This window comes from Echinops telfairi, unplaced genomic scaffold (genome assembly GCF_000313985.2).
Source record: "Echinops telfairi isolate 266 unplaced genomic scaffold, ASM31398v2 ScPeMD7_3;HRSCAF=10, whole genome shotgun sequence".
Classification (NCBI taxonomy): domain Eukaryota; kingdom Metazoa; phylum Chordata; class Mammalia; order Afrosoricida; family Tenrecidae; genus Echinops; species Echinops telfairi.
This window is the reverse complement of record NW_022103899.1, coordinates 22905324-22927336: the sequence shown is the minus strand read 5'-3', so window position 1 is coordinate 22927336 and position 22013 is coordinate 22905324. Positions and strand designations below refer to the sequence as shown.

The window sequence follows — 22013 nt, the reverse complement described above, 5'->3', positions numbered from 1 at the left end:
TATCTTAACTTTTTTTTACTTGCTACTTATGTGAGTTTTAAAGGAAACTTATTCAAAGGGCCTTAAGTATTCACTATTGAAAACATGAAGAAGGTGGTTTACTTTATATATACATTTGGGTCACCTGTTACAGGTTCTTTACTTGATTATCTGTTTATTGAGCAGAAAGACATTGTGGAAAAATGAAAATACAGAAAAGGAGAATAGTGTAGAAAGAAGAGTTGGTGCAGTATAAAATAAAGTATTAAGCAGAAATCACTGTAGTATTAACAGAGAAGTTACTATATAGAAAACATTTGAAGGGCAAATACTCACTGATTATTCAAATATTTTTCAGAGAGAAATTAGACAACAGTTAGCAGAAAAAGCTAAAGCTGGAGAACTAAAAGTCGTCAATGGGGCAGCAGCATCCCAGCCCCCATCAAAAAGGAAGCGGCGTTGGGATCAGACAGCTGACCAGACTCCTGGTGCCACTCCCAAAAAGCTGTCAAGCTGGGATCAGGCAGAGGTATTCTTTTTGTATTGACAAGGAATTTTCTCTGTTGTAGAGGAAGGATGTTGCTGCTTTTAAAAAGTGAAACTTTATCGTGATTGAGGTGGAGACAGAGAGCATGTTCTCTCTGTCATAACAGATGTTCCAGACATAATGGATGCATCCCGTGTGCAGGGTGGATACAGGATGGTGGTCATCCTCATTTACTAGACGGATAATTATGCCCCTGATTTAACCCCTCAGGTGTGCAGTGCTGCTACATTCCCTGAATCATTAGACTTTATTTACCCTGACATGCCTCTCCAGCTGATTTTACTCATTTCCCCCTCAAAATAAAAACAACCAAAGAAAATCTCATTTCCCACCATGGAATTTTTTCACCTCTGTCCTCATCCACTCTGCTTTTCTTCATGCTTGGATATGAGCTGTTCGTGCAAATTGACCACCTGATACTGAATACCTGCCTAAGCTCCATTTCCTCACGCTTATTTAGAGACTATTATGTAACATCAGTTTTCCCCTTCTTTTTCCATCATTCAGTACATTCTGTTATTCCACTATCTATATTCTGTTATTCCACTATCTCTCTAAAAAAATCCTACAGAAAATTACCCCTTGGCTCTCACTCCTTTTCACCTACCATCCCATTTCTCTCTTTCCTGCAGAATGCCTTGAATTGGGTGCATATTCTTGTGGTCTCCCCTTACCTGCTTGCCTTTACCACATCATCTTTCAATTCTGTTTTTTTCCATCAACTTTTGGAACCCCAGTTGTATACATAATTCCTAAGTTTTTCTAAATCTAGCTTTTTTTCCCTTCTCTCAAATGGTTAATCTGTGCAATGTGACTTTTTATTTGAAAGTCCAATATGCGTCTCAAAGTCAGTATTTCTATTGTAAAAGTACTGACTTCCTCTACTAACTCACGTCCTTTCACTTGCTCACCTGGTCTGTCTTGTGTCTGGTTCAAACCAAACATTTTATGACACTGTGTTAGTCCAAGTAGATTAGAGAAACAAATCCATAGAAACTCTTTATTTGTATAAGAGAGAGTTTTATATAAAGGGTAATAGTACATTAAGAAAGCATCCCAACCCAGTCCAGTCCAAGCCCATAAGTCTGATACTAGCCCATATGTCCGATACCAATCTGTGAAGTCCTATTTAGACTCACGAAACACATGCAATGACGCCGGATGCAGGACGATGACAGGCCAGTGGGGTAGAAAGTCTTTAGATCCAGTTGTGGTGTAAGCATCTCAGCGCTGGCAGGGGTCTCCATGTGGCTTCTCCAGCTTCAGATGTCTGCTTGCATCAGGCTGTGTCCTTGTGGCTTCTCCAGCTCAGGGCATTAGTGTAGTTCCATGTGTCTTGTCAGCTGCAATGTCTCCCAGGAAGTGGGCAGAGTGTGTGATTCCTTCTGCCTCCAAGAAGGAATATGGGATTTCCCAGAATTCTCAGGGGAAGGCCATGCCCACACAGAGGCCTCATTGGCTGTGATCTGATTGACAGACTAGACTCCACCCCTTTACTCATAATCCTCTCAAATTGACCCGATTATGTAACTACCACACACAGTTTTTAGAAGTCATCCTACATAACTTTTTCCCTGACTCCATATCCTAGCTTTAATATACCATATATTCAAGTTCTAACCCATTGTTGCCCAAAATGGGCAATAGCATCCCCAGTGGCTGCTGGAAAACCTAGGGTGGCTGCAAAAGCCCATTCTACACCAGTGTTTCTTAACCTGTGGGTCATGACCCTTTTGGGGTCCAATGGCCCTTTCACAGGGGTCGCCCAATTCATAACAGTAGCAAAATTGCAGTTATGAGTAGCAATGAAAATAATTTTATAGTTGGGGGGTCAACACAACATGGGGAACCGTATTAAAGGGTCGCAGCGTTAGGAAGGTTGAGGAGCATTGTTCTACACTTTTTTCTTGGGCTGTAGTACAAAAGCTTTTTAATTGCTGGGGGTGGGGAGGCGCTGAGTAATTATATATATATATATGTATATATATATATAATCATTTTTTCTTTTGATAGAACAGTAGACCAAATAAGTTTGGTTACCTATGCTCTAGCCATTTCAGTGACTTGATGTCTCCTACCACACTATCCTAAAACAACACTAGCTGAGCCTGCTACAGATTTATTCACAGATCAAGAAAAAAACACTCAAGCCATATTTTCCTAAACTCGAAATTGAAGTATAGTAACCCAGTATACAGTTTAGGAATTCCCTTTTGCTTGCTGATAATTTGAATTGAGAGGAACATCTAGCATTGAGTTTTTAAAGGAAAGAACAGCTTATCTTCCCAGGTATATCCTCATAACAATTGGACATAAGAGCCGGTGCCATTCTTATAAAAGTTGCAGAGATTTATACCATACCTTCTTTTATACTGCTCATTTAATAGAACCTTGCTTTGTATTAAGGTTTTTGGAATTTCAACCTATACTGGGATATATTTATTTCCCACCTTTCCTTCTAATTCCACAGGAGAGGGATAGCTGTCAAAATCTATATATTTCTCTTAGCTGAACCAGAATTTCTCAATTTCAACTTGTAGTGATATGTATAGGATGCTTTAAAAAAATTCATAGATATTCTGTTCAATTCAATTTTCCCACAAAGTTTTGAAGCCTCCCTCATAGGAAATTTTTTTTTTTTTTTTAAGAAAAATGTGTTCTGCCTTAAAGTTTTCCGTGTTATTCTGCAGATTTGCTAACACACAAAGCTAGGTGAAAGTCTTATTTGTAAGAGCCATCTAATGTTAAAACGTAGGTGTGAGGTGCTATAAAATTTGTAGAAAACTTGTGAGTCAGAATCCAACGTTTTGTTTACACTAAACCACCTGCTGAGTTGACATGATCTTTCTATGTTGTGCCATTTCTTTTGATATCATTGCTACTGATGCTCTACACTACTAGTTACCTACCTTCCTTTTAACTACTATGGAACCTTTGACCACTCGGCCTGCTTTTCTTTCCCCCTTGCACTAATGTAAACTTAAGTAGAATTAAAATTATGTGGTGTACTGCCTGGTTACAATTACTAAGGTGGTCCAACAATTCTTTTTTCCCCCCTGTATAATCTTCTTGTTGTTTTTTAAATCATTTTATTGGGGGCTTATACAACTCATCACAATCCATTCATACATCCCTTGTGTCAAGCACATTTGTTCATTTGTCACCATCATCATTCTCAAAACATTTTCTTTCTACTTGAGCCCTTGGTATCAGCTCATTTTCCCCCTCCCTCATGAACCCTTGATAATTTATAAATTAGTAGTATTTTATCATGTCTCACACTGTCCTATGTCTCCCTTTACCCACTTTTCTGTTGTCCATCCCCCAGGGAGGGGGTTATATGTAGATCATTGTGACTGGTTCATGACCCAAAAATTCTTAAAACACCCGTACACAATAAAAATTAGAGTTGATCTTATTTCTATTCATGATGACACTACATGCATGTCAAAGTAGAACTGTGTGCAACAGGGTGTTGATTCGCCGAGCTTGTGTTTTGTTACGCTTCCAGAAGTAAATTGCCACACCTTTCTTATAAGGTACCCATGGGTGGATTTGAGTCTTCTACTTTTTAGTTCGAAATGTAGTACATTAGTCATTTGTTATTACCCAGAGAATCCTCTGTAGACATGTTTAACCAAAACCACAAAAATACTATTACAACTCCTGATTCCTTCTTCCTTCAAGCCCCAGTTTAAGAAGCACTGATATGATTAGAGCTGAAATTTGTCAGTTGCAAATCTAAAAAGGCACTGTTAGTTTTCTCCATGGCATAGCTATTAGTGGTATATCCAAAACTCTTCTCCATAATTTTTTTTTGGGGGGGGGGCGTCAAGGCTTTTTTGTAGCTTCAAATTAAAACTTTTTAATCATAAACCTAATTGTTAGAAATATATTCCAACTTTTAGTTATAGTGAATAGAAGTAGATTTGTTAAAAAGTTTTTAAACAAAATGTTCAGTTATTTCTGTATTGGTATGTGACCCTTTTTCCTCTTTCTTTTTTAAAGACTCCTGGGCATACCCCTTCCTTAAGATGGGATGAGACACCAGGCCGTGCGAAGGGAAGTGAGACTCCTGGAGCAACCCCAGGCTCAAAAATATGGGACCCTACACCCAGTCACACACCAGCAGGAGCTGCTACTCCTGGGCGAGGCGATACTCCAGGCCATGCGACACCAGGCCACGGAGGCGCAACTTCTAGTGCTCGTAAAAACAGATGGGACGAGACTCCCAAAACAGAGAGAGGTACTTGTAGTGGAGCCTGGCTCTGTGTTTGGTTAAATGTTGACTTGACGAGTCGGGTATTTCAAGATGTGTCCTTTATAGCCTTGGTTTAACAAGCAAATGACTAGTTGCTTTGGGACATAGAGAACAGGGTTTTTGTTAAATAGGAGAAAGACGGGGTTTTCTTCTACCATAAAGTTTAGTCTGGAAAACTCACAAAGAGTTTTCATGGGGTCGCTGTGAGTCAACATCAACTTGATAGCCTAGAGTTCGGCTTTTTGGTTTTTATATGTCTAATAGAGGGGACTTCAAAAAGTGTTTGAAAAATGGAATTAAAAGATTCTGGAAAATGTCCACACACTTTTTGAACTCCCTTTCATATTTTGCCTTGAAATGGGTTAAAGGTTATTAATATCAGGAAGAACATTAGCGGGGAGTAAAGTTTGTAGACTATAGCATCTTGCTTTTTGTGTAGGTAGTATGAAGCTGTGCTTTTATTAACTGCTTATGAAAATAATTGGGGAAAATGAAAGAAAATAGCTGTGGCAAGTTAAAATGCAGTTATAAATCTGCTTGATTAAAGTTATGTAAATATTACTGAATGGAAGAGTACTTTGCATGTAATAAAAGAGAAAAGCAATTGCAGGTTGAACTGCAGATTGACTTCAGCTGTGTGGTGATATAAAGGAAATGATTAGGTTAGGGTTTTGGTATTATACATGGTTGTTGTTGTATATTGGTAATGTGTTGAGTGGGAATAAAAACACCACTAAACAATTAAGAGGTGGATAAATGTGAAATGGAACATGAAAGCTCAAAATGGAGACCCTTTTAGGAATGTCCTGTTTCTTAACTAGAACAGACTGAGCATTTAAGCAGTTTGAAAGCAACACTGTTATAAGCGAATGTGGTGAAGAAAGCTGATGGTGCCCGGCTATCAAAAGATATAGTGTCTGGGGTCTTAAAGGCTTGAAGGTAAATAAGCAACTATCTAGTTGAGAAGCAAAAAAGTCCACACAGAAGAAGCACACCAGCCTGTGTGATCATGAGGTGTCGATGAGATCAGGTATCAGGCATCAAAGATTCAGAACAAAATGTCCTATTAGTGTGAATGAGGGGGAATGCGGAGTGGAGACCCAAAGCCTATCTGTTGACAATTGGATATCCCCTTACAGAAGGGTCACGAGGAAGAGACGAGTTAGTTGGGGTGCAGTATAGCACCAATGAAACAGAACTTTCCTCTAGTTCTTTAATAATCTCCCCCCCCCTCCCCCCATTATCATGACCCCAATTCTACCTTAAAAATACAGCTAGACCCGAGCATGTACACGGGTACAGATAAGAGCTGGAAACACAGGGCATCCAGGGCAGATAAAGCCCTCAGGACCAATAATGAGAGTAGTGATACCAGGAGGATAAGGGAATGGTGAGGGGAGGAAGGGGAAACTGATCACAATGATCTACATCCCCTCCCAGAGGGGTGGACAACAGAAAAGTAAATGAAGGGAGATAGCTGTCGCTCTAAGACATGAAAACTATAAATTATCAGTGGTTCATGAGGGAGGGGAGGGGCGGGGGGGGCGGGGATACCGAGGATTCAAGTAGAAAGAAAATGTTTGGAAAATGATGGGAACAAATGTGCTTAACACAATGGATGGATGTATGGATTGTGATAAGAGCTGTACGAGCCCCCAATAAAATGATTTTTTAAAAAGTCAACGTTGTTTCAGCAATGGTTGGAACTGTAGTCTTAATTCTTTTGCTTCTCTCTTTAAAGATACTCCTGGGCATGGAAGTGGATGGGCTGAGACTCCTCGAACAGATAGAGGTGGAGATTCCATTGGTGAAACACCAACTCCAGGAGCCAGTAAAAGAAAGTCCCGTTGGGATGAAACACCAGCTAGTCAGATGGGGGGAAGCACTCCTGTTTTGACCCCTGGAAAAACACCGATTGGCACACCAGCCATGAACATGGCGACTCCTACTCCAGGTAGAAACTCTGATTGCAATCTTCTTCTGACAATATTTTGAAAATTTCTTCCTGGTTTTCTGTGCTACTAAAGCCGATGGTTAACAAAATGAGGGATGTGGTTTGATTTTAAATATAAAATAACTAAGTATTAGAGTTCATGTCAGACATCTTATATCTAAAGATCTATTATTTAGTGATGCAAATATGTGTTCTCGATTTTTGAAGCACGGTCATGTTTCTGCTAGGTCACATAATGAGTATGACTCCTGAACAGCTTCAGGCTTGGCGGTGGGAGAGAGAAATTGATGAAAGAAACCGTCCACTTTCTGATGAAGAACTAGATGCTATGTTCCCAGAAGGCTATAAGGTAATAACTGCGAACATTTAATGTGAATTTAATTTTCTTTAAAGTACTAGGTGGTGAGGATTATGTTGGGAGTATGGAATAGGTGCAAATACTAGCTATTGTGATGTTCCTTGAAGTGCTTCACGGCTGAAAGGTCTGGTTTAGAGCCATCAATTGCAGGAGAAAGCTGAAGATGAGACCGTCTGCTTTCACATAAATGTACCCTAGGGAGCAAATCGGCTTTGCCTCATAAGCTCTGTGTAGGTCTCTGTAGGTCTTACATCAGTCAGAATCAATTCATTGGCAGTACGGATAGTGTTGCTTTGAGTCTGAATTGACTGGATAACGGGACAGGGGTGGTGGCGGCCCCTAATTTATGCAGTTGAAACCTTCAAAACTGCCTTTTTTTATCTTTATTAGGTACTTCCACCTCCAGCTGGTTATGTTCCTATTCGAACTCCAGCTCGAAAACTGACAGCGACCCCAACACCGCTAGGTGGTATGACCGGTTTCCACATGCAGACTGAAGACAGGACTATGAAGAGTGTGAATGACCAGCCATCTGGAAATCTTCCATTTTTGAAACCTGATGATATTCAGTACTTTGATAAACTATTGGTAAGTGATGATGGCAGAAATGAAAATGTAGGTTTTGTTTGGCGGTTATAAATTGCAGTGTCTCACCTTGGGATTTTTTTCTTTATATATCAGGTTGATGTTGATGAGTCAACACTTAGTCCTGAAGAGCAAAAAGAGAGAAAAATAATGAAATTACTTTTAAAAATAAAGAATGGAACTCCTCCAATGAGAAAGGTGAGTAGCAGGTCATCAATTCATTACGTTCATTATGTTTTGTGCGGATTAGTATGCTGGAAAATGTTCTCCCTTTTGCCTTTAAAGCCTTATAAAATACTAAGATTTTGAGGTAATGCATTGAAGGAATTAACATGGGGAATTATATTAGCGCTCCGTGGCTTTTTATTGGCATTGTATATTTCTTGAGAAAGGTGGGTTGTTTAAGGGAAATTAGGATATTTTATCCTCTGGTTTCTTTGTTCTGCTAAATTACTTTTCTTGGGTGGTTTGAAGAAGATCGAGTTTTGTCACAGCAGGTTAAACTTCATTATACTTTTGATGGGTGAAACTCGGGCTCTTTGTGTTGTGAGCATTAAGCTATAGCAAATCGTGAAACACCTCGTTCGTTCAAAATCCTTGATGATAAAGAAGGCACCTTTTCTTAAGTCTTGTGGTTGTATTTTTTTGTGTGTTTTGTTTTTGTTTTTTAGGCTGCATTGCGTCAGATTACTGATAAAGCTCGTGAATTTGGAGCTGGTCCTTTGTTTAACCAGATTCTTCCTCTGTTGATGTCTCCTACACTTGAGGATCAAGAACGTCATTTACTTGTTAAAGTCATTGATAGAATATTATATAAACTTGATGACTTAGTTCGACCATATGTACACAAGGTATTTTTCAAGTAGTTGTTCTAATGATTTGATGTTTGTGTTTTTCTCTTTTTAATTTTATTGGGGGGCTCGTACTACTTTTATCACAATCCATATATCAAATGAAACAGGCATGTTTGTACATATGTTGCCTTCATTCTTTTCTAGACATTTACTTTCTATTGAGCCCTTGGTATCAGCTCTTTTCCCAACCCCCTCTTGCGCCCCCCACCCTTATAACCCCCTGATCGATTGTACATTGTTGTTATTTTCATCTCACACCTACCGCTGTCTCCCTTCCCCCATGTTCTGATTTGATGTTTTTATTTTTCAATATACAAGGAATTCATGCCATTTTTTTTTTCATGCCATTTTTTGCTTGTTTGTGTATTTGTGAAATTTATAAATTCTGAAGCTGATGTTATAAATGCATTATAGGAAGAGAAAATTTCTGCCTTTGAAATAGTGTGAGAAAAAAATGTTACCTTGTCCTGCCTTTTAGTGCTGATGGTAATTGTGTTTAGAATTTCAAAGTGCAGTTAATGGTCCCCATAACTTGTCACCTTCATCTGGGTTTGAAATTCTGTAATTAAACTTAGTAGACAGTGTGATTAACAAAGTGGTAATTAAAATTTTAAATTCCCTGTATGTATTTAATTCTGTTGCATGAGTAATTGCTGGAAAATGAGACTTTCCTCCTTCCCTCCAGATTCTTGTGGTTATTGAACCACTGTTGATTGATGAAGACTATTATGCTAGAGTGGAAGGCCGGGAGATCATTTCTAATTTGGCGAAGGTATGTATGTGAAATTTCTAGAGAAGAAAGTTTTATAAAGTCTGTGGATGGTCTGTGATGGGAGGTTCGGGTTATCAACTCAGCGGTTTTCTCGTCTTTTTAGGCTGCTGGTCTGGCGACTATGATCTCCACCATGAGACCCGATATAGATAACATGGACGAGTATGTCCGTAACACCACTGCTAGAGCCTTTGCTGTGGTGGCATCTGCCCTGGGCATTCCTTCTTTATTGCCTTTCTTAAAAGCTGTGTGTAAAAGCAAGAAGTCCTGGCAAGCAAGACACACCGGTATTAAGATTGTGCAGCAGATAGCTATCCTTATGGGCTGTGCCATCCTGCCACACCTCAGAAGTTTAGTTGAAATCATTGAACACGGTAAGTTGAGTAAAACAACTGTCCTGCAGTTAGGGCTCTTCTAGCTTGGGAAGATAAAGGGGCAGAAGGGCTTTAGCTACACAATCAGGTGTATTTTATGTTGGGGGTTGTGCTATTAACCCTCTCTAACAGTCATTACAGTTCAAACTGACCTTTGTGTAATGTGAACAGGTACTACAGTTTTGACCGTTTGAGCACAAGCTTGGGCATTTTGGTAGAATTTGAATGCTACTATAGAAATCCGGCAGTATTTGTGCTTGGGTCAAGTCTGTGTTTGGTTTTCTAGGTCTTGTGGATGAGCAGCAGAAAGTTCGGACCATTAGTGCTCTGGCTATTGCTGCCTTGGCTGAAGCAGCAACTCCTTACGGCATCGAGTCTTTTGATTCTGTGCTGAAGCCTCTGTGGAAGGGTATCCGTCAACACAGAGGAAAGGTAGATCCTCACAGTCCATTTGATATTTCTTGTGATTTCTACTCTTTAATGTTAAGGCAATGAAAGTCTAATTTGCCAATATGGATGTTTCTTATTTTAAAATAGGGTCTGGCTGCTTTCTTAAAAGCTATTGGGTATCTTATTCCTCTCATGGATGCAGAATATGCCAACTACTATACTAGAGAAGTGATGTTAATCCTTATTCGAGAATTTCAATCTCCTGATGAAGAAATGAAAAAAATTGTGCTGAAGGTAATTGTTCTAGATATTTGTTCTAGGTTTGTTCATTTAAATTTTTTTTCTTGGTAATTTTATTGAGGGTCTTAACAGCTCTTATTTATTTATTTTTAAATCATCTTATTGGGGGCTCTTATAACTCATCACAATCCATACATCCATCCATTGTGTCAAGCACATTTGTACATTTGTTGCCATCATCCTCAAAACATTTGGTTTCTGCTTGAGCCCTTGGTATCAGCTCATTTTTCTCCCTCCCTCCCTGACCCCCTTCCTCATGAACCCTTGATAATTTATAAATTATTATTTTGTCATGTCTTACTTACACTGTCCGGCATCTCCCTTTACCCACTTTTCTGTTGTCCATCCCCCAGGGAGGAAGTTATATGTAGATGCTTGTAATTGGTTCCCCCTACCCTCCTGGTTATAGCTCTTATTATATACATAAGTTGTATTAAACATTTGTACATATGTTGCCCTCATAATTTTCTGAACATTTACTTTCTATTTGAGCCCTTGGTATCAGCTCCTCTTTTCCCCCTCCCTCTCCTCCCCTGGGGGATTTTAAAAATTACTACAATGTATTCCTTAGAGATCACCGTACTGTATTTTGATTTGTTTATTTTTAATCTCAGGTGGTAAAACAGTGTTGTGGAACAGATGGTGTAGAAGCAAACTATATTAAAACAGAGATTCTTCCTCCTTTTTTTAAACATTTTTGGCAACACAGAATGGCTTTGGATAGAAGAAATTATCGGCAGGTAATTGCTTAATACATATCATTCATTCATTGTGAATGTGTGGGTATTCAAGCGTAGTTTGGGATAATTTTTAAGTCAGTTTTGCTTTTTTGTGTGTGTCCTGATGATCTCAGAGTTGACATGTGCTTGACTGTGAAAGGTGGTGGCTCTTAGTCAACCAATTAAATAAGTCCACCAAAAATTGATGGCTTTGTCTAGTTAATGAAATACCTCTCTTAGAGGAATCATGGATAGTTTTTTTTTAACCTCTTAGCACCTTGATTTAGACTCATGTTTAAAATTTCTGCTCACCTTTGCTGTAGAAGTTTAATAAATGGAAGTTAGTGGCGTTGAACTTATTTACTAGCTTGATAAGGTCTCCAGGATAGTTATTTGATGCCTATTTCCATACAAGAGCAATAAATTAAAATTTTGTTTTCTGCACTATAGTTAGTTGATACTACTGTGGAGTTGGCAAACAAAGTAGGTGCAGCAGAAATCATATCTAGGATTGTGGATGATCTTAAAGACGAAGCTGAACAATACAGAAAAATGGTGATGGAGACCATTGAGAAAATTATGGGTAACTTGGGAGCAGCAGATATTGATCATAAACTTGAAGAACAGCTGATTGATGGTATCCTTTATGCTTTCCAAGAACAGACTACAGAGGTAAAAATAATTTGTTAATGATGTATTGCCATTGACTATCATATCTGCAGAAAAAACATTATTTTTCAAACAGATATTATTCCTAAGATAAGAATTGGGGCAGGATGCTTATATTTTCACTCATTTGCTAGCAGAAATACTCTTCCACCCCAGAATTTTACTTTTTTTAATTGATGTTTTACGTGATTGGAAAAGTTTGAGTGTTCGTCTGTCTTGATTGCGCAGTCACAGGGAGACCAAATTCTAGTTCCCAGTGACTGAACTCTATTTTGCCTCGCTTTTCTTTTCTTTATAGGACTCAGTAATGTTGAATGGCTTTGGCACAGTGGTTAATGCTCTTGGCAAGCGAGTCAAACCATATTTGCCTCAGATCTGTGGTACCGTTTTGTGGCGTTTAAATAACAAATCAGCAAAAGTTAGGCAACAGGCAGCTGACTTGATCTCACGAACTGCTGTTGTTATGAAGACTTGTCAAGAGGTAAAAGTTGTAGCCGATTACTTAACTTTTCATCTGAACACTTAATGCATTGTGCCATTGTAACTTCCATATGTTCTCTTACAGGAAAAACTGATGGGGCATTTGGGCGTTGTTTTGTATGAGTATTTGGGTGAAGAGTACCCTGAAGTGTTGGGCAGCATTCTTGGAGCACTGAAGGCCATTGTAAATGTAATAGGTATGGAATTTGATGGTCACGTAAGACAGTTTTTGTTTTTAACTGTTGTTTTTTGTTTTTAAATGAAACAATAGAATCATTTAGGAATTGGGTTATGGTTTCTGAGCTATATATAAATATATTTTTTAACCACTTCAAGATTATAGTTAGGAAGTCACAAAACATTTCCCAAAACCCATTTACCAGTATATTGTACTTTAGGCGGAATTAAAAGGTCCAGGTAAGAATCTCCAAGAGAAATTGGAGTGGTACCTCAAAAAACTTTGAAGTCATGAGCTACAAGACCCTATGAACAATTGTGTATCTAACATGGAATATAGTTTGCTGTGTTTTTTTAGTCTCTAAATATGCAGTATTGATTTTGGCAAGTTTTGGGCTTGGTTTAAGATTCAAAGATAGGGAGAAAAATTAACCCAGCAGATTATTACCTGTACTTAAATTCAACTCTTTAAAAACTATCCATTAAAAAAAAACCTATCCATTTAGTTTTCTAGAGCAATGTGAAAACAGCATGTTAGAAAATGTTCGTGGGCGTTGAAAACAAAGCTTATTTTTTTATTTAAGAACACTAAGATGGAGCAAACAAAAGGTCTCTGTATTCACTCCCGTTGCCACAAGCAACCTGTAGGGTTTAGATGGGCTGAAATGACCTAGGCAGAGTTCAGAATAGCCAGTTGGTTTTGATGACCAAAGTTTTTCTCATTTTTAGTAAGGTTTTTAATGGGGTAAAGGAGATCTTTGAACTATTTCATTTACATATAAACCCTTGTTCAGCCCATTCATTTATGCTTGAAGATAGCTTCTTGCCCCAAATCAGTTACTTGGCTACTAGTGGGTCTCTGCTTTACAGGGAATTATAAACCATATTGTCAGGGAACATGGGAAAAACAATGGAGAGAGATTCAGAGCAAGCAATTCAGTTAGAGCAAGAGCCCCTGCCAGCTGCCTCCTTTTTTCTCTCTTCATAGGTGTAATTACCATCCAAGTATGCCCTGCATTGCAGGGAGACTGGAGATCTGTTTGTTTTGCAGTTAAAGGGTAAGGGGGCCCTTTCTGGAAAATTTTGCTGTAATTTTACATGTTTATCTCTGGCTGACACTGTTGTGTATGGCCAGAACACAAGCTATCCCCATAGTCAAATGTCAGTGTACAACTACATTTCCAAAACAAATAAACTTTTTTGTTGTTTTTTGAATATCCATCATTCTTTAATTCACGTCACTAATTTGTTTCATTTCTATGCATAGTCAGAAGTTGTTAATAAATTAAGTTACGAACAATTCTGAGTCTGGTCAGAATCTGGGATCTCTTTTATAGGAGATGTATGTTTATATTTATGCCTGGTCATATGTATTACATTACTAAGGAAAGTGATCCAAGGTTTGAATTAATTCAAATATTAATAGTTAGTTTATTAACTTTTATTTAATAGGTATGCATAAGATGACCCCACCAATTAAAGATCTGCTGCCTAGACTCACTCCCATCTTAAAGAACAGACATGAAAAAGTACAAGAGAATTGTATTGATCTTGTTGGACGTATAGCTGACAGGTAAATAATTAGTATCTATATAAGCAAAGTTGTTCGGATTTAGTTTCTTGTTATCCACTCTTAACAGTTGGCTTAGTGTTGGGTTAGACATAAACAGTCAGGTTGTTTGGTATTAATGTTTTTCTTTTCCTTTTTGGGTCTTAAAGTTAACAGTTTCAGTTTTGTGTTACTGGGGTTGACAATATAGTTTAATGTCATAATATTTTACCTTTTTCGTTTTTTTTAAAGGGGAGCTGAATATGTTTCTGCAAGAGAGTGGATGCGGATTTGCTTTGAGCTTTTAGAGCTTTTAAAAGCTCACAAAAAAGCTATCCGTAGAGCCACAGTCAACACATTTGGTTACATTGCAAAGGCCATTGGGTGAGTTTTATTTACTTCCATCTTTTTTATTTCTAATTCATTTTGGTATAGAAAAAGTCTTCTGTGTCTGTACAATCTTTGGGGTGTGGTATAAGTAAGGCAGTTGAAACAGCACTTAACCACTGTACTTCCAATTTTTGGAATGTTTATTTAAATTTTAAGTTGAAATGAAACAATTAGAATATTTGATTTTTTTAAATTACACTGATGTACATTGAGAGAGATTAAAGTAGTACTATTGTTAAAATATCAAATATTTTTGGTCCAGATTTTTATTAGAGTATTGCTTAATTACTCTAAAACCAGTTGTCACAACTAGCACAATTCACGTTTCATTTAATAGAAATAGTTTTAAGATTCATCTACGGGCTCAGTTTATTTATAACTGCTTTATTAGATAGTCCATGGGTTTTTGTTTACACTTCATCAGAAACAAACTGTAGGAAACAGTCATAGAAAGTGAGATCTGACTTAGTAACTAAGAACTTATTTTCATGAAATCTCTCAAAGTTGGATGAATTAGGTAGTGATTCTTACCTTCCCACCCCCTGTTTTGCTCTCTTCAGTGATGGTTTATTTCAGTGGTGATACAGACAAGAACTTGCAACAAATCACTTGCACACTAGCTTTTGAATTCATTGTTTTTTTTTAAACTTGTGACAAAATAAATGCTTAATGAACTTAATGAAGGGGAGAGTAGATCCAGTGAGGATGTGGGCGATGGGGGATCATGAAAAAGGAAAACAGGGGGCCACAGTTATGGCACAACCACCCCCACGGGTGCTGGGGTTTCAGGAAATTAAAGACTTGACATTGCATTTGAAAAGGAATCCGTTAGAATTGAATAAGTTTCTTAAACCCACAGTTTAGATCAAATTCTTGATGTTTATTGAGTTCTGTTTCTGTTTTCTTCACCAGGCCTCATGATGTATTGGCTACACTTTTAAACAACCTCAAAGTGCAGGAAAGGCAGAACAGAGTCTGTACCACGGTAGCAATAGCGATTGTTGCAGAGACATGTTCACCCTTCACAGTACTGCCTGCCTTAATGAACGAATACAGAGTTCCTGAACTGAACGTTCAGAATGGAGTCTTAAAGTCACTTTCCTTCCTGTTTGAGTATATTGGTGAAATGGGGAAAGACTACATTTACGCTGTAACACCGTTACTCGAAGACGCGTTAATGGATCGGTAAGTGCCTTGAACTGAACACAAGGAAAGAATGTCACTTCCGCTTTTTAAAGACTTTAAATAATGAGAGATCCCATCTAATAATTCTCCTTGCCTGGGTTTTTACTAATCTACATGTATGACTGCTACCCAGCTTCACTTAAAGCATTTGTTAAAAATTAAAACAAAAACAAAAAAGTTTATATTGCTGTGATTGCCAGACTTCCAAATTCCATTCTTTTTATGCCTTGGTATCTGTTAGACTGAATGTGTTACAAAGAGCAGTAATTGATGAACTTGTGTCAGTATTAATCAGAGAAAATAATGAGCCAAGTGTGGTCAGCTTTTTATTTATTACTGGTGAAGCAAAGACTTGTTACTGAACACTGTGCCCATTGTAGCTGTTCGACGGTGACCGCAGAGACATACGAGAGTCTGAGATAGGCCATAATGGGTTTTGTGTATTTTGTGCTCTCTAGACTGACGTGTGACCATGAACAAAAGACAACTGAAGAGGAAGGATGCCAGGTCTAAGTAGTAAAAAGAAGGACTGTTTTCATTGGTCCTGGTCCTTTTGTTTCAGGAGAGAGAAATGCCCAAGTTAGAGTCCTTTCAGTAACTTTGTGTACAGGTTAAGTGTTGTCTTCCAGAAGGGAAACTCAGTGAGATTTGCTTGGTTATCAGAAGATAATATGTCCAACGAAACACAGTCAGAACCACTGTACTCTGTAAAAGCATAACTACCTGGAACTGAGTAAACCAACGCAATCACACTCATAGGCATCTGGGTGATTCCATTTCATGAGGGGCCCTTTATAGATCCTGAGACTAAAAACCTTTGTAGGAGCAGACCGCTTCGTCGTCCTTCTGCTGAGCAAATAATGGGTGTGAACCACTGGCCGTACAGATAGCTAATGCCTAGGAGGGCAAACCACCCTTGTTCCACGGTCCCCACTGAGCTCTTCTGTAGCCTAAGCCCCATAGTGAGTGAGTTCTCTGATCTCTTTGCATTCAGATTACATTATTTACTTAATACAGTAAAGAAGTGTATCCACTGGAGCTTCCTAAATGAAAACAAAACTTGATTTGGAAAGTTTATTAGTGTGGAACCTGTTTCACTACAGTGCTGAGGAGAGTAGACATGAACAGGAGAGTGGATGTTCAAGTTGATTTTGTTCATTTTTTCTTTTTTTTCCCCTTTTGTTTGTTTTTTCCAAGTTGATTTTCTTAATACACTTTTGAGAGCATAGAATGTGAACTCATTTTTAAGACTCATCATACACCTCTGAGTGTTCTCTGGTCCGGTAGTAGTTGTAGGATGAATAACTCAGTTGTGTGACATGAATTTCAGTTAGCATAGAATATGGTAGAGGTAGAGTTCTTGTTTCTGTAGAATTGAGAAAAAGTATTGCTGTTTCTTCCTCTTCCAAAATTTAGTTATCTTTTTGAATGAATATAAAATTCACACACACCCCCAAATTTACACGGTTAAGGATTTAATTTTAGTTTGCTTATTACATAACTAGCATCTGAATTACTTTCATATATTTCAAGATTATAGTTTAAAATGAGATGGTTACTGCAAACCATTCCTTGTACGAGTCACAACTTGCCTCTTTACTGGCATGCTAAAATGTGCAGTGTGCCAATTTTCTTGCTTGTATGCCAATTTTCTTGCTTTTGTGCCTTTTAAAGGTTAATTGGAAAATATAGCTTGTTTTTGTGCCACAGTGAGGTTTGAGTCATTAAAGCAATAGTTCTCAAGTACAATGAATCATTCTCAAAGATATATCAAATTCACACAGAGTTTGGATGACTTCATAGTTGCTCAGTACAGTGAATTAGTAATTTACATTCTAGTAGACAAATGTTTTCTGTAAAACGAATACCATATCCTAACGTGGCTTCTTTTCAAAAAATTTACAGGGACCTTGTACACAGACAGACAGCTAGTGCTGTGGTACAGCACATGTCACTTGGGGTTTATGGATTTGGTTGCGAAGATTCACTGAATCACTTGTTGAACTACGTGTGGCCTAATGTGTTTGAGACATCTCCTCATGTAATTCAGGCAGTTATGGGAGCCCTTGAGGGCCTGAGAGTTGCTATTGGACCATGTAGAATGTTGCAATATTGTTTACAGGTAAGTTAAAGATTTTTGTTTTCTCAATGAGAAATGTAATTAAGTGTGTTGAGTTAAATCACTGACCTACAGTGAAAGGGTTCTCGTCCAACTATGAACACTGTTGTGGGAGTTGAGGTGGGGGTTAGATTTTGGCTGCTCCCTGCATTTTCTGTACAGTTCTCAGTTTTGGGCTTCATAATTGGTATGGTTATATATGCTGTTTCATAATGAACTAATGTAACCTTTCCATTATCCTAGGGTTTGTTTCACCCAGCCAGAAAAGTCAGAGATGTGTACTGGAAAATTTACAACTCCATCTACATTGGTTCACAGGATGCGCTCATAGCGCATTACCCAAGGATCTACAATGACGATAAGAACACCTATATTCGTTATGAACTTGATTATATCTTATAATTTTTATTTCTTTTATGTTTAATGCACAGCTGTTTCACACCTTAAACTTGCTTCGATTTGGTGATGTAAACTTTTAAGCATTGCAGATCAGTGTAGAGCTGGTCCTAGAGAAAGAGCTAGAAATCCAGTAGCATGATTTTTAAATACCCTGTCTTTGTTTTTGATAGTAAATACCAGTAGTGACCAGGAACACAGTTAATTACACACACTTACTGGAGGGATTTCATTTTTAATTCATCTTTATGAAGATTTAGAATCCATTCCTTGTGTTTAAAGGGAATGTTTAATTGAGAAATAAACATTTGTGTACAAAATGCTAATTTGTGTGTGTTTTTTGAACATGACTTGTAAATTGAGGAAATTTGATAAAGTATTGGTTTGTGTAGACTACCTTGCTTAATTTCCTTCTTTGTTACCAGGTTTATAGAACGTAATTAACAGAATGCAGATGCCATAAACAGATGGCGCCTTCGTCAGAAGGAACCAGACCCCATTGTTTTGTTGATAGTGACAATGAGAAGAGTAGCTTTGGGGCTCTTCATTTCAAACTAGCACAACTGTATTTCCTTAGAAAAGTCATAGCACCTTTGTTAAACTGTTTAAATAATAGTTTGCATTTAACATAGCGCCTTTCATCTCTTTGTTTCTCAAAATGCTTCACAAACATGTTTACTTAAGTGATTTATGTCTTGTCCACCTCTTGCAGGTCTGTTACAAAGCTGCTTTCTACATATTGGGAGTAAGGCTGCCTAAGTAAGGCTCATAGAGTAAAACAGGCTTTGGGGTTTTTGCTATTTCATACACAAGCCAACCAAACAAGTACCATTTAAGTACCTACTAAGTACCAGCTGCTCCACTTAGGTGCAGGGATGCAAAGGTGTGTATGGCCTGCTTCCTGCCTTTGAGCATCGGAGTGTACCGGTAAAGGGAGACACCTTTCTCATTACACATTGTGCTATTTTGCTATTAGCAGTTAGATAATAAATCTCTGGTGTCAAGCATAAATTCAAATGCCATTTAATGCTAGAACAGCCAAACATTAAGGTAGTACTTAACTTTTCTGGCAGATATTTTAAGTCTACTTTTAGGTTTTCCAAATTTTATCTTATGGCCAACAGTGTCTTTCCTTTAGTCCTTCTATGTGTAATTGTCTTCTCTTCCTATCTTAGTACTCTGAGCGCTCGTGGAAAATGAGAGTCAGCTGCATTCTGTTAGCATTTGATGGCTCAGCCACTATAAAAGAAGCCTGTTATACTGGGACTTAGATGGCTAACACTTGGGCTCTGTGTGGGAATCTTGGATGAGGAGCAGCCTGGAGTTGCTGCCTTTTAGAAAATGGTACTGAGCACTAGCTGGACTTCCAGCAGAATTTGTCATTCTGTGCTTGAGTGGTGTCCCTTGTGACACCGGGTGAGATGAACACAAATCCCAAACTCTAGACCCCTTGTAACTTTACATCTTGCTACTCTCCACAGTAATAGATAATCATGAAGGATACAATTACATTTCAAAGTCAGAATTTGATTTTTAAATCAAACCCAAGAGAATGTTATATTGTCCATTTTAGTGCTTGGATAACTAGTTTGCTTGGCCTCTTGTTGTAAGTGAGAATTATGCTTGATAATGTCAGAATGGAGCAAGAGACCACTTTAATTATGATGACCTTTTCAAGTAATTTGAGCATAGAGAAGTGAGGAAAATGCTGAGGTCTTTGATCTTAAAAGTGGGGACCAAATTTAGAGAGAAACACGAATTATTTTATACGCCCATTATTAAATAGGAAAGCATTTTGTGATAACACATGAAAGACGCTATGTGAAGTTTTAACTATCTTTCAAAGACCTATTTCGCACTTTCAGTGTTTTTTAAAGCCAGACTTAAAAATGGGAAGAAATTTATGTTCTTAGGGGCGAGGGGTGGGTTTTTCTGTGGGCCATTGCCCTCTAATGGAACTGATTTCTGGCTGTTTGATTTTTTTTCATATTGTATTTTTTAAAATTGTTGTACGGTGCCGTGAGCATCAAGTACCACCAGATGAATAAAAGTTATTATATCTAAAATTTTAGTACATGGAATTTTAATCTTGATTGACTCTGTACCGTTTCATACCGTGTGGTTATCCCAATTTCATAATAATGAACTCTTTGAGTTGTTTCCCAAATAAGGAAACAATGTTGAATAGAGCCAAGGAAGTTCCTCATTTTAAAAAAAACACTAAAAAAACGAAAACAAATGTGGCCATATAGGTTCAGTTGTTTGGTTTCTACTGGTTCTTAAATTCTAATCCAGTGAAAGCAGAAACAACAGTTAGCCCAGGTTTTCAGCATCAGCAACATTTTGGGCTTGCTCTTTTTTGTGCCTGTGTGTTGCAGGGTGTGAGCAGTGTCGGTGCCAGTAGCGTGCCCCCCTCCCCTCATGACAGTCCCAACTGCGTCCAGACAGTTTCACTTGCCCCTCCGGGAGCAGAGTTACCCTTGGTTGGAACCACTGTGCTGTCACCCCACTTTTGAGGAGTATTCTCAATGTCTAATAAGGCTGTTTATTTGAGGGAGCACTCTCGGGGGAAGTGAACTAGAAATACTTAACTACCTTGTATATAGCTTAGCACAAATCCAGGAAACTACTAAGACATTTAGCCCTCCCCAGACTTCAGAGCATCTTGTGTACACAATTCAGGGAGCAGGCTGCGCCGAGCAGGGGCAGGGTTGCTGGTCTTTAGGGTCCGTAGCTGACATGTAGTGTGTAGAAGGAGGCAGGAAGGTCGAGGAGAACTTCTTTTATCCCTTTTAAGAAATTTGGGCTTTATGCAATTGAGAAGCTTTAAGAAGAATTTAAGGTGATTGAAAAAAATCCTTTTATTGGGGGCTCATACAGCTTATCACAATACATCCATCCTTCGATTGTGTCAAGCACATTTGTACATTTGTTGCCATCATTTTCAAATTTTCTTTCTACATCAGCCCTTGGTTGGTCTCAGCTCATTTTCCCCCCCTCCTTCCCTCCCTCCCTCCCTCCCTCCATGAACAGTGGTTCTCAACCTTCCTAATGCCGCGACCCTTTCATACAGTTCCTCATGTTGTGGTGACCCCCAACCATAAAATTATCTTTGTTGCTACTTCGTCACTGTCATTTTGCTACTGTTAAGAATTGTAATATAAACATCTGATGCAGGATGTGTTTTCATTGTTACAAATTGAACAAGCGTAGTGACTAATCACAAAAACTATATTGTGAAATATTTATTTCTAATTACAATTAAATGAAATTTTGTCTTAAAGCATGGTATAGCATGGGTAACAGTGTTCACACTGGGTACTCGTATGTGGGCGGATAGAGGAGCGGTGTCTCCCTAAGACCATCGGAAATAGTGTTTTCTGATGGTCTTAGGTGATCCCTGTGAAAGGGTCGTTCCACCCCCAAAGGGTGAGAATAGTGCTCATGAACCTTTGATAATTTATAAATTATTTTTTCATGTCTTACATTGGCGTATGTCTGCCTTCACCCACTTTTCTCTTGTCCATCCCCCAGGGAGGGGGTTATATGTAGATCATTGTGATCGGTTTCTCCTTTCTCGCCCACCTTCCCTTCCCCTCCTGGAAGGTGATTCTTAGGAATTGAAAGAACCCTGGTGGCTAATGGAAAGAGCACAGCCGCTAGACTATAAACGGCTGCAAGCCAGAAGTGTGGTGGTTTAACCCCCACAGCCTCTCCAAGAGAGGAAAATGTGTATAACAAAGAAGCAGGTGTGAGTAACCTTAGAACAGCGGTTTTCAACCTGTGGGTCTCGACCCTTTTAGGGGTTGCCTGAGATCATTGGAAACCACATTGGTCTTAGGAACTGAGACACAGCTTCTCTATCCCTCTCCAGGTGGGCCCGCTCACATGCAGATACCGTGTATGTGACAGGGTTGGTGCCATTATGTACTTATGTGGACCAGTCACTTGTTGA

General features: G+C 38.5%; 1 protein-coding gene across 2 annotated transcripts in view; it reads left to right on the top strand.

Moving 5' to 3' along the window:
- SF3B1 (splicing factor 3b subunit 1) overlaps positions 1–18384 on the top strand; it is a 34928-nt gene extending 16544 nt beyond the window's left edge. For both annotated transcript variants that reach the window (XM_004701512.3, XM_045293891.1), the window contains 20 exons: positions 338–508; positions 4535–4772; positions 6529–6741; positions 6969–7090; positions 7490–7687; positions 7781–7882; positions 8356–8535; positions 9224–9310; positions 9414–9684; positions 9971–10116; positions 10222–10368; positions 10989–11114; positions 11544–11765; positions 12061–12243; positions 12328–12439; positions 13872–13992; positions 14221–14352; positions 15271–15543; positions 17449–17665; positions 17906–18384. In XM_004701512.3, coding sequence (XP_004701569.1) covers positions 338–508; positions 4535–4772; positions 6529–6741; positions 6969–7090; positions 7490–7687; positions 7781–7882; positions 8356–8535; positions 9224–9310; positions 9414–9684; positions 9971–10116; positions 10222–10368; positions 10989–11114; positions 11544–11765; positions 12061–12243; positions 12328–12439; positions 13872–13992; positions 14221–14352; positions 15271–15543; positions 17449–17665; positions 17906–18064 — 3420 coding nt within the window. In that variant the 3' untranslated portion in view covers positions 18065–18384. The remainder of the gene's footprint in view (positions 1–337; positions 509–4534; positions 4773–6528; positions 6742–6968; positions 7091–7489; positions 7688–7780; positions 7883–8355; positions 8536–9223; positions 9311–9413; positions 9685–9970; positions 10117–10221; positions 10369–10988; positions 11115–11543; positions 11766–12060; positions 12244–12327; positions 12440–13871; positions 13993–14220; positions 14353–15270; positions 15544–17448; positions 17666–17905) is intronic.
- The last annotated feature ends 3629 nt before the right edge of the window (positions 18385–22013 follow it).